We start from the raw sequence: 12,635 nt of genomic DNA on the forward strand, positions 1-12,635 counted from the left end.
GTATAGACTCTTTAATGGATACGGATAATTTTAATTTTTTTCCATTTTGATTTTCTACATATAACAGTGCTTCAAATAACTGTCTTCTCTACTCCCAAACATGCTAACGTATTTCAAACTGAACTCATAATCAAGTACATTTATTATTGATGTGATTTTTTTCCCCTGTGAATTTACTACCTGATGATAATAAAAGGAATCAGGCCAGTCCTGTCAGAATTTTCTTGTGTGGTGAAGTGAAACAGTCATAGAACTAAAAATGCCTTTTTTTCTTCAACTTTCTAGATGGAGAAGGTGGTGTCATCTGTCTCTTCTCCAGGCAGAACAGAGGTATGTCTTTATGGTAAAGTAGCACAATCATAAGCAGCTGGTCCTTTCCCAACTCTTCTTTCCTGTTTTTTAGTAGAAAGTTAAAGAAATCATGGAAAACCTACTCAACATTTTTGTTTGAGACGCTAAGTGACAGAAGAACCTTCATGGTTGAAACATGTGGTAGAAATTTGTTTATTACTGCACTTTTGACGTCATATTAGATACAGCTGACTTTCTGTTTCAAGCTTACCACTATGATATTTATATACAGGTTTTAAAAAATATTTATTTCTTTAGTTGAAAGGCAGAGTTGGCACAAGAGTGAGAATGACGGGGGAGGAGATGGAGATAGAGATAGAGATAAACAGAGAGAGAGAGAGAATTGCATCTTCTGGCTCATTCTCCAAAGCTCCAAGTGGCTGAAATGACTGGGATTATGTCAGTCTGAGGCCAGAAGTCAGGAGCAGGATCCAGGATCCGGGAGCTACTGTGGACCTTCCACATGTGTGGGTAATCCTGTGCTATCATCCCAGGTGCATTAGCATGGAGTTGGATTAAAAGTGAAGCAGTCAGGACTCCAACCAGTGTCCAAATAGGATGCTGATGCTGCAGGGGGCAGCTTTACTGGCTATGTGACAGTGTCAGCCATCGGTCCCTATAGCTTTATTCTTACCATGGTCATAACTTAAGGAGACATGTTTGTGCTAAGCATGGGAGTCAGTGTAAAAGAACAAATAAGAAGCAGCACATTTGTATGTTTTGGAGTTTATAAAGCATTTTCCTTGTACATAATCCTACTCAATTCTTACTCTGTTTTTGGATATTATATTAAATACTACAGAGCTGGCTCCTGAGTGCTCCAACTTTTACCTAGAGTCACACAGCTAGATCTGACAAAGTCAGGACTTAAAACTCTGTCTTCCAACTCTTACTACAAGACTTTTATCCACTGTACACTGATAAGTTATAGAGGGTACGTAATATTTAGATTTTAGGATTAAGAACATAAATACAGTTTTGCCATCAGGTAGCTCTGAGTTTCAGTCCTGTGTTGTCACTTACTAGCTATGTACCATGAGAAAATGGCTCAACATCTGAGTCTCAATTTTCTCATTAGCAAATCAGAAATAATTATATCTATTTCCCAGAGCATTAAAGATTAATAAGATAATGTTTATATAACCCTGAGCACCATACCTGGACATGAGAAAAACAAGATCTTGAAAAACACCCCTGATTTATTAAGGACAAGCACAAAAGCAGTAAATGATGAGATATTCGTGATTTTCAGATTCTGCTAAAGTGGGTAATTTTGCTTGCTATTACATAGCTACATATGATTCTTCCAGAAGGGGAAAATAGACAATTAGATAATTAGGCTCTGAAGGTTTAATATAAGGAAAGACAGGTGTCAAATAGAGTCAGTGAGTTTGTGACAACAGAAAGTAAGAAAAGAAATCCCAGGAAAATTTTAAATGAAATCCATGATAACTCATCAAAAAGTAAGTACATCTTACAGCAACTCTAACTAGATTTGGCCTCAAACTCAGGATGTATTAATCCCAGTACACATGTTGTTGACTTGCAGATTTCCATTTGTCTGAGATGAAATGATAAATGTGATAATATAGTGATTTTTCATAAATCTGTTTATTTAGTTTAAAACCTGCCTTTTATTTTGATGTTGTTTCAGCTCTTTCTGGTTGTTGAAATGTTATTTCTTTTTGGAAAGTGATAGTGACAAGCAGTCAATAGATCTTTTTTTAGGGTCGTTATAGTCAAAATGAAAAGTTGGCAAACATGTACACTTCTCCGTAATAACTAGTATTTACTTTGAAATCTGAAAATCTGGAATCACTGAATCAGTTAATCTTCAATTTCTTGGGACTGTTACAGTTTGAAATTTCTTATCTAGGCTCATAGATATCGAAGATTTTTCTCTATAAAGACTATTTAGTACACACGAAGCAGAGTGTTTTTTCCCCCTAAGATTAATTAATGTATTTGAAAGACAGTTACAGAGGGAAAGGGAGGCATACATACATTCTCTCTCTCTCTGAGAGTTACCTTCCATCTGCTGCTTCACTCCCTGAATGATCACAGCGTTTGGAGCTGGGACAGGCTGAAGTAGGGAACCTACAGCATCTAGAACTCCAGGGCTACCATATGGGTAACCCAAGTACAGGGCCAACTTCTAAGCCAAAGCAGAGATGCAGATTGTTGACCTCTAGCACACAGAAGGTAAGAAAGAAACATCAATCAATCAAAGGCTAATAATTTATTGACAACATGCAGTTTAAGGGAAGACAAAAAACACACAAAATATGGGAGAAAAATATTTATAAAAGTTCTAGGAATCTGTACCTAAACTAATCCAAAGAATCGGATTATCTTGGAGTTATCCAGGGTATCTGGAACTCTTTAAATGTTATTGAATTGATTTCATTCCCCTGATGTCCTGAGGTTGGACATCACTGTACAGTTTTTATGCTAGAATAGAGATGGTTTTCATTAGGAATTAAGAAAATAAATAATTTGTTTTCTTGACTTTAATATCTTAAGGTTATGATGAAAACATTTAATACATTAAAGAAGTGAGGCATCAAACCTTTACAGACTGTTGTATTATTAACTAGACATTATGAAAATTCATAATTAAGCAGATTCTTATTATATTAAAGTTCTTCCTTAGTCTTAGGAGTACTTGCTTTTGAAATACACTTAAATTACAGATACCTAGTGGGTAAAAGTGATTCGTTTCATTGAAGCAGAATTTCACTGATCCCAATACATGTGACATGCAAAAGTATATTTACTTGTGAGACAGGGCTTTGGGTCTTTGAAAATCTGACTCAGTGTTAAAAAAAATATGTGTATATATATATATATATATATGTAACTCATTTTAATTCTGAAGTAGCAAATGAACTAATAATGGTTTTGAAAGATATGTGCTAAAGGAGATGGCAAGGAATTGCTGATGACTGGGAAAACAAATCACTGAACAGAGATCCAAAACACTATTCTATTTACTTGGACAAAAGCACTTATATTTCATGACCTCTTTCTTGAGAGTAACGTGATTTCTATTAAAATACATTGTTATTATTATTACTATTTTATTGGAACTATACCATACCACACATTCCCAGCACACTTTTATAGGATCTAAGAGTTTTAGAAATTTTCAGGAACTGAGTAAAACAGACCTTAGGGCTGGAACCAACACCTAATACTTCAGAGTACAGCAGCTTGATTTTTAAAAATCATCTTTAAGTGGTGTAACTTGGGTTTCCTTTTTCTTTTAGCCTCACTTTATGTGATTGCAATTCTAAGTATTCAAGGCTCTCTTGGTTGGTCTGTTGTAACATAACCTGAATTCCCTGGTTGGATGGGTTGATAGCTGCTCCTCAGGGATCCCAAGTGAGGGTCATCTACCTTATCTTTTTTCAGATTTGTTAACTCCAGCTCCTGAGGGCAGGGAAGATGGATAACCATTACAGTGTTTGCAGGGCTCCGAGATTGTTGTTTGCACACCCATTCAGGAAGAAATCTTTTGTCTGGCATTTTAAAGTTTTTTTTTTTTTCTGTTTGATAACAAGGAGCCGCTGGAGCACTCCTGTGTTCCTATAGTTCTAAAGTAGTTCTCTTACTTTGCCAAGTAAAGATCCATTTTGTTGCAGAAGCATGAAGTGGGGACCAGCAGGAAACTGCACCTGTTTTCCATGCTTTAAGATGGAACCAAGAGAGCCCTGCGCGATAGCGTAGTTGTTAAGGTCCTTGCCTTGAAAGCACCAGGATCCATATGGGCACCTATATTAATCCCGGCAGCTCCACTTCCCATCCAGCTCCCTGCCTGTGGCCTGGGACAGCAGTTGAGGATGGCCCAAATCCTTGGGACCCTGCACCCACATGGGAGACCCGGAAGAAGCTCCTGGCTCCTGGTTTTGGATTGGCTCAGCTCCAGCCATTGTGCTCACTTGGGGAGTGAACCATCAGAGGGAAGATCTTCCTCTCTGTCTCTCCTCCTCTCTGTACATCTGCCTTTCCAATAAAATGAAATAAATCTTAAAAAAAGAGATGAGACCAAGAGCCATGAGCTGTTGTAGGTTAGCATGCCTGAGCAGGGCCAGTAGTGCAGCTGGTGACAGATGGCCTCTTCTCATCCAGCGTTGTGTGGCCGACTCTGTCCTTGAGTAGGGGTTCCAATTGTATTCCTTTTTGTAGGGTTGCATTTCTCACTTCTCTTTGACCTTGAGGTGGGGTCCTGGGGCCCCCAATTTTGCCTGTGCAGTGGAATATAGTGGCCAAGCAGTGGTACAAATGTGTGGACTGATGTGCAGCACATGTCACTTTGACTTGGTCAAAGCCAGTGTGTTTTCAAGGACCTCAGACCCTTACTAGAGCACTGAAATCAGAGGAGAGCCAGGGCACAGACTGGTCCCTTTGGCTTCTCTGGTGAAGTCCTTTGTCCTGCCCAGCGTTTGCCCGTGTCCTCAGAAGATGCTTCTGTGTGGGTGCCCAGCATGTCTCAGAGGTTCAGGTTCCTGTATATTGAGTCTTCCTCTGAGGTTTTTGCCTTGGCAAGAATCACAGTTGCCCCTACAAGAACCCACTGAATCCAGTGAGGCCAGCTTTTGTTGTGTCAGCCCGTAGAGAAGGGCACCTAGCAAAGTGCCTGAACGCTGTCAGGACTAACAGGCAGGCAGTCGGTGGGAATGCATTACCCTAGCCTGAGGTTGGCCACAGTCACAGTTTGAACTGCCCTTCTTCCAGCCTCATGTGGAGGGAAGTAAAAACAAGACGTCTGGCCATGTACTTCAGCCCTTACAACAGTAGTGTTCTGATTCCTCCCTCCGTTTCCTAACCCTAGAGGGTTAAATCAGGAGGGTACACCATTACCCCTCCCTCTTATTTCCCGCCTCCTCCTCCCCTTACCTTTAAAAAGTTAAAAAATGTCTGCAGTGGAAATCTCTTAAAGGGGCGGTGCTGGTGAACGAGTACTCTTGGCACGAGTTGCTGAGAAGGCTGGCTAGGGGCGTGAGTTTGCTCCACCAGCACCAAAACACTGGAAAAAAAAAAGAGAGAGAGAAACAGAGCGCGAGCGAGCGAGTGAGAGTGGGGGGGGGGGTGGGGAGGAAGGGAAAAAGGGGGGAAAAAGGCAGACACACATTTTAGATAAGGACAATTAGTCACTCGCGAGACCCAGTAGGGAGAGAGGCTTAAATCAGAGAGATTTAATGAGGGTGCTCCGTGCCTTCCCCGAAGCCATGCCCTCTAGCGACTCCCGCCCCCCTGCGTGCCTAGCCCTGGTGGCTCTCTCCTTGGCTCTGTTGCTCCATCTCTCCCTTTCCTCCCAAGCTGGAGATAGGAGACTCTTGCCTGTAGACAGAGCTCCAGGTTTGAAGGAAAAGACCCTGATTCTACTTGATGTGAGCACCAAGAACCCAGTCAGAACAGTCAATGAGAACTTCCTCTCTCTGCAGCTGGATCCGTCCATCATTCATGATGGCTGGCTCGATTTCTTAAGGTAAGGCAGGGGCTTGGATGGACCATTTACTTTTTTTTTTTTTTAAGCAACACTCCCCAACCCCTTCCTACCCTCCATTCGAGAGGGGGAAAGAAGAAAGTAAGCCAAGTGGATCTCTCAATGAGAATAAAAGAGGTTTCCCTCCTCCTGGAATATTTGCTATGAGGCTGTAACTAGTGATTGAGAAAAGCAGTGTTTTCTATTAAGATGCACATGTTTGCAATGCAAAAGGCATTTCAGAAACTTATCAGTTATGACTGAAAAAATGTTTTGCTTACATACATCCACAATTAGCCTCCCTGTCTCCTGAAAAAGAAACAAGAGGTTAGGGCAGTTAGGAGAGGGAAGAAAAAGGTCTCCAGCAACAAAGAGAGGAATGGGGGAGTGTGGGGTGGTGTGTGTGTGTGTGTGTGTGTGTGTGTGTGTGTGACAGAAAGAGAGAGAGCTAGAAGGGGGGAGGGAGAAAAAGAGGGAAGGGAGAGAAAGAGAGAGAAACTTAAAATGGGGATTGCATGAAAATGGATTTTTCTACAGAAAGATAATTTCATCAGAAACGAATTTAAGAAGAGATTTGAGTGGTGCCCAGTCTGGATAGGAGTTGTAACATTTATTTGATATTATCTGCTGTCCTCTCTAGTGTTTAAGACTTTGTAAGGCGCTTTTTATGGTCAGAATGCACCCCCCCCCCATCTCCTGTGGTAAATTGCATACTTAAGTTTTCTTTTAAAGAAAGAAAGCAAAACAAACAAACAAACAAAACAACCTTGCTCTGGTCACAGCAGTTCGAAGGGGAGCTGTAAGATCTTAGAAATACGTGGGGGTGGGGGCGGCCTGGAGGATGTTGCAGAGTTCAGTCCTAGGCTCTCCATATTCGTGAACTGGGAGGTTTGTGATCCCCTTTGCTCTAGGGCTTGGAACCTAATTGGTTTCGCCCTTTCCTCCGATTCTTACTTTTCAGTAGGCATCTGCAATCCCTTCCCATCAGGTGGAAAAATAAATAAATAAAAATGATCTGCAGTACGAATCCAAGTGTTGAGTTTTTTAAAAATTCCCTCCAAATCGGAGCCTCAGCTGCGGGCTCCCTTGAAGAGTCCTGTGCATTCTCAGCCCCACTCCTCTGCCAGAGGCCGTGTCTGCCGTGCTCTCTTGTGAGTATTTTTTCATTTCTTGGGAAATTGGAGTTTTACTCTTCCGGATGCACGCGCCCTTCATCCCTTTGGGGTTTCCTCTTGTCCCGGCCGGGTCTGTGGATGCGGCAGGTAGTGGAAAGCGCCACGTGGAATGTGCCTTCCACTTGGAATGCTCCTTCCACGTGGAGGAACATAGCCCCAATCTTAGGTGGTTGTCGCCGCTGCCGCGGAAACGGTTCAGTTCCTTCGGGTGCAGACGCAGGGAGGGCGGCGACAGCCCTGGGCTGCCCAGCTTCCTCTTCCAAAGTTCTCAGAGCTCATCCTACCGGGGGGCGCGCCGGGGGTTTCCTGAAATGCGTGCCCCACTTGGACTGCATTCTAGCAGTTGCACAGAATCCTCTTATTTACATTTTAAAAAGCAGTCTTTTTGCGCTAAATGGCTGCTTGCCGCAGACAAGATTCTGGAAGGCAGTTCTTTGGTGAAGAAGCCCTGGCAGGGATCATTTGTATTGGCTATGCAGACTTCCGGACAGAAGGTTGTTGGAAATGCCGCATTTCTCCGGCTCCCAACCCGCACAGAAGTGTTCTCTGCCTGCGCCCAGTCCTCCCGAACCGTAACTGCACGCGCCCTGGAATGCGGTCTGGCCCTCCCGGGGCTGCGACGTCTCTTCGTCTCCTCGCAAAACTCTCAAAAGTCCCCCCTGCTTCTCTGCTCCTGTCTTCCTTGACAAAGTTCTTATTTCATTTGGATCTGGGTTTTCAGAACCTGAACCTGCAAAGTGTTAAAAAAAAATTTGGATCGGTGGTCCCCTCAGCGTTATAGACATCTGCATTACTCTTTCCTTGTTCCTTCCCCAAAGTAGCAGCGTTTGGCTTTTTAAAAACCTATTGATAGGAGATCTGAACTTACACTAGATTACATGTACATGTTATTTTTTCTGGTGTTCTTGAGGTTTCCCCAATGCACAAGTTCCCATATTTTCAGCAAACTTCACTTTCCTTAGCACTTCCAAGTGGGATGGAAGAAAGTGGAAGCCCAACATCGTTGGTGGGAAGGAGGATGCTCCCTTTCTTGAGATCGGTCTTAATTATTTCATGGAGCGGGGCAAGAGACCTGCTTTTCCTGCAGGTGCTGAGGAGGAGACCTGAGAGTTACAGAAAGGCAAGCACTTACCCCCAGACCCACTCCGCGCGTTGGTTTGGGGAACAATGAGATGGTTACAGAGTTAATGAAAAGGAAAAATCAATTTCATGTTAAAAAAAAAGTCGGAATCCACTTGGTCTCAGGCTCTGGGCCTAGTTTGGAGTTAAAAAAGTAGAGTTTCACCTTTTCTGTTGGGGTAGCAGCGCCCACGGAGCTCAGGAGGCGAGGCCGGCTTTCCGCGGATTTGTTTGGCAGCAGTCGGAGACTAGCGTTGCGCATCTCCGCTAGGAGCGCTTTCCTGGCCGGCAGAAGGCAGTCATTTGCGCCTTCGCTCTGTGTTCTCAGCACAAGTGTCCGCCAAGCCTGGGAACCAGCACAATCAAACTCTTCGGAAATCAGTACCTTGCATTAGCAGCTCTGGGATGCCTGCCCAAGCGGGCTGCTGCGGCAGGCAGCTGGGCGAGGAAGGCATAGTACCAGGAAACCCTGTTGGCCAAGGGCGCACCGGTCTGGCCGCAGGGTTGCCTCGGACAGCAGAACAGCTGGGGCTGGCGCATACGGCGAGCTGGGGTGGGCACAGCGTCCTTAGCCACGGCTAGGTCGCCGGTAGGGAGTGGGAAGAGGCCATTGCCCCGTGCCTCTCGGGCGCCTGCCTTCTGGGATCCTTTCCTCTCTCCTTCTCTACCCCTGCAGCTCCAAACGTCTGGTGACTCTGGCCCGGGGACTTTCACCCGCCTTTCTGCGCTTCGGGGGCAAAAGGACCGACTTTCTGCAGTTTCAGAACCTGAGGAACCTGGCGAAAAGCCGAGGGGGCCCGGGCCCGGATTACTATCTAAAAAACTATGAGGATGGTGAGAAATTGGTCCTCGTTCTTGTTGGGTGGGGTGATTTGAGGGGTTGGGAGCGAGAACCAGCCGTGTGCCTTTAGACGTGGGTGGATTTCTGAGGAGAGCCCTGTGGATGCTCTCTTGAGAACCTGGAAGCTGCAGGCAAGGGGGGAGTTGGAGTGTGGGACCCCTAACATGAGTGGATTCGCTTAGGGGCTTGCCAGGGTTCCCTTTTCCCAGCTTTCCATGAGCTGCAGACTCCACTGAGGGTGAAAACTGGCAGGGGAAAGCGCAGCAGGTTTCCGAGGAAATTCAGCCAGGTTTCTGCATTACTAAAGGGTCAGAGACATAGTTCATTCCTAAAACTATAGGCACAAGTGGCCTTGGCTGATTCTTATTTCTTCTTGCTTTCCTAGGATGAGACACACACGGATTCCATCTTAATAAAACAATTCAAAACACTGTAGAGTTTTCTGGAATAACCCTCTTTAGATTGGTTTCTTGCTGAGGAGGGTTTGAGAAACTGCACTGGATGCTCTTTCAGACTGACTAATCTCAGAATTACAATTTTTTTTTAAACTTTAAAATGGGATTACAAATGTTAGCCTTCTTTCCTGCCAGGATCAGATGAATTAAGGGTTGTAAGGGCTTTGAAAACTTCAAACCGTTTAGACTTGGACATCTCATTTTTAACTGATTAAAAAAAAAAAGAGAAAAATGGTATTTCAAGAAGTTTGTTCAGGAGGTTTGAAGTTCGTATCTATGAACTTTGTTGCTGGAGGGACAGAGTTACTTTCAAAGAGGCACAGTGGGAATTGGTATTCTTTCAGACACTGGCTGGTAAGCTTGGAGAGAAGAACATTAGTGTCTATTCTTGGAAGGCAGTCATTTCCCTGCTCCCTCTTCTCCTAAGTAAGCTATACTTTTATTTTTTAAAGGGCTCAGGGCCAGGTTTTCAGAGTCTCCTGGAATTTTGTTACATCTTGTCTTTATAAATCAGCTAAACAAGACAATGTCCTTATATTTTCTGGGCCTTTACTTTGTGGGACTTCTAGGGAGGTATTGGGATTTATTTCAAGGCTGTCTGAGGAACATATTTTTCAGGTGCCAGAATGGAGGAAAAAAAAGGGTAAGGTTGGGACTTAGTTTGAAACATGACTAGGATTTTTCTTAAGAACATGTTGGTGCTTAATTTAGCCTCTGTATTTTCAAAAGTAAAAGTCCTTGTCATAAAAATATGGGTTGTAAGTTGATTTTACTGTTATTCAGCATAAAATACTAAAAGGTAAAAGATGGTCTCTTACAACAGTGCTGGTATAATATGACACAAATTTTATAATTTCTGGGGTCACTGTCAGCTTTCTGATCATATTCAAGAAGGGAGAATACTGATGATTTTTCTGATGAGATAGTTCTTCAGAATCATTTAAACTGCTTCCTCTTTAATTTGTGGAGAAACTTGTAAGACTTTTATGATTTGCCGGGGGTGGGGATAGAAGATCATCATGAATTTAGTAATTAGTCTGTTTCCTGCAATGTCTTATACTACTGAATCATTAAGAACACTTACATCTTCTTAAAATGGACACAATTTGTTTCCCATTGTAAAAGGAGAAAGAAAGTGGGTATCATGAGGAGAAAAGAAATTGGCAGGACTCTGTGCCCCATAAAATTTCAAAGAATTAGAAGAATCAGAAGTGAACGCCATCTAAGAGGTCATTTTCAGTCCACCCACCACTACAGGATCTTTCCATATGGATCCTTTTCTTGCTTTGTCCATCCTGGTGTTAAATATCTGTTGGAATGCACTTTCTACCTCTCCTAGGCAAGAGAACTCATTTGTCCCATAGGTTTTTGCTGGAAAATTTATCCTGAATTTCTCCTTTGTAAATATTCTTTAAGATATGATAATATTTGCATTTTTAAGATATATTCCTTCAGAGTAAAGTCTTTTTGGTGTGGGTGTTAGTTTTTAAAAAGCCAAAACAAATAACCAAACAAACAAAGAAAAAATGATTTCTTCATGGCTGTTTTTTATCTAGACTACCTGGAATTAATTCTTTTAAAACTTTCTTTAAAGTCAGTTCTTCCAGACACTAATCTGTTTTATTGCTCTTAGCTGAACTCCTTTTGATTTATGTGTCCCTGGTAATAAGATGCTCTGAACTATATCAGTAGTTGAGGCTTTAGCAGACTTAGGGAGAGTAGGAATGTCCCGTTCCTGCCCTTTGATGCTCAGGTATCCTTAAATCACCCATATTGTCTTTGTGGTTGCACATTGCGTTGCAGAAGTTCAGGCAAAAAATTTTTGGTATAGTCTTAGCAGTTTTGCAAACATTGTACTTCACTTGTCACTTTTTTTTTTATCAGTGATAATGTCTATTATCATGAATATCTTGCAGATAATTATGCTTTATTAGTAAAATGCCCTCTAAGGAACACTTGACATAAGGATATTTTATTGAAAAAACATGTTCATTTAAATATAGAATAACATTTATTTTGAGAAATAAGATGTACCTATTAGTACATTATAAAACTCAGAATTTGGATTTAGAAAACCTACATGTACACCTGGCTGTATTGCTCATGAATGTGTGTCTTGGGCTCACCTCTTCCCTGTGGCGTATGGATGATGACAGCACATGTTGGGCAAGAGTTTGTGTTGAGTGTTAAGACACTAAAGTAAAGCTAAGGATTCTTTTATTAAAGGCGATTTCAGGAAATTTCTAACATTTGTTATTTTAAAATTGGATTAAAGAGTGAATAAGATTGGATGGCAGGGAAGTTCATACAGAAGAAGGAAGAAGATTTAAGGAATTGTTTTAGAGGATTAAGAGAATGGAGACAATTATATTTAAGGAAGAAAGGTGTGGGAACATAAAAAGGTAGTTTTTTTTGTGTGATGGTGAGAGAAGAGATTAATTTTACTGTTATTATATGCTAATAGTAAAATCAACTAGGAGTCCTGGCGTGGCCAAAACTCACTTTTCTGGATTTCCCGATGTGATTTTGTTATTTGTTGTCTCCTCCATCCCCTGAATGAATAATGCAGTTTACAGGTCATGTGGCTTCCATTTTCTAAATACCTTTGAACACATTTAAGCAACTGTGTTTTCTTCAACTTGGTAAAATTATTTCTTATATATGACTTTGGGAGCTTCTCTGGTCACTCCTTTAATGCAGTTAACCTAGTTTCTCTGTGTTTCGATAGTCTGAATCCCATACAAACATGGTGATTATGAAGGAAATAATAATGTTGTTCCTCATATTCTAGGAATCTTTCTTTTGCTTTACTTCTTTTCTGTTCTTTGTGATATTATACCTTTTTTACTCCCAACAAAGAAATCTTGGATTAGCCTGTTAAGTTTCTTTTGTGCCAGTTTGCCCATCTTTGTTGTGTATTTCATGTGTTTTATTGTATATTCATCTTGTTATAGCTGTAATCATGTTTAATAAAGATATACAGCTTATATTATATACATCAAAAGGCATCTTAATATTTCTAAAATATCATTTATCATCACTCTTGTGAAAAAATAATCTGGATTATTTTTGAATTGTTTATAGAAATGCTCGAACTTCTCAACTTTGCATACAAAGTTTTCCCATTTCAGACTCAGTTTACTTTTTGTATCTGATGGCTTCATATTCCTTTTTATTATAGTTCTATTTGCTTAGTTACTGTTTCT

General features: G+C 41.7%; 1 protein-coding gene across 3 annotated transcripts in view; it reads left to right on the forward strand.

The window, feature by feature from the left end:
- The first annotated feature begins 5,479 nt into the window (after positions 1 to 5,479).
- The window catches only part of HPSE2 (heparanase 2 (inactive)), a 474,845-nt gene continuing 467,689 nt past the window's right edge, over positions 5,480 to 12,635 (forward strand). For all 3 annotated transcript variants that reach the window (XM_040992335.1, XM_040992336.1, XM_040992337.1), the window contains exons 1-2: positions 5,480 to 5,842; positions 8,810 to 8,967. In XM_040992335.1, the coding sequence (XP_040848269.1) occupies positions 5,553 to 5,842; positions 8,810 to 8,967 (448 nt within the window). In that variant the 5' untranslated portion in view covers positions 5,480 to 5,552. The remainder of the gene's footprint in view (positions 5,843 to 8,809; positions 8,968 to 12,635) is intronic.

The sequence above is a fragment of the Ochotona curzoniae genome, unplaced genomic scaffold, assembly GCF_017591425.1.
Source record: "Ochotona curzoniae isolate NIBS_2020 unplaced genomic scaffold, NIBS_Ocur_1.0 contig_66, whole genome shotgun sequence".
Taxonomy (NCBI): Eukaryota; Metazoa; Chordata; class Mammalia; order Lagomorpha; family Ochotonidae; genus Ochotona; species Ochotona curzoniae.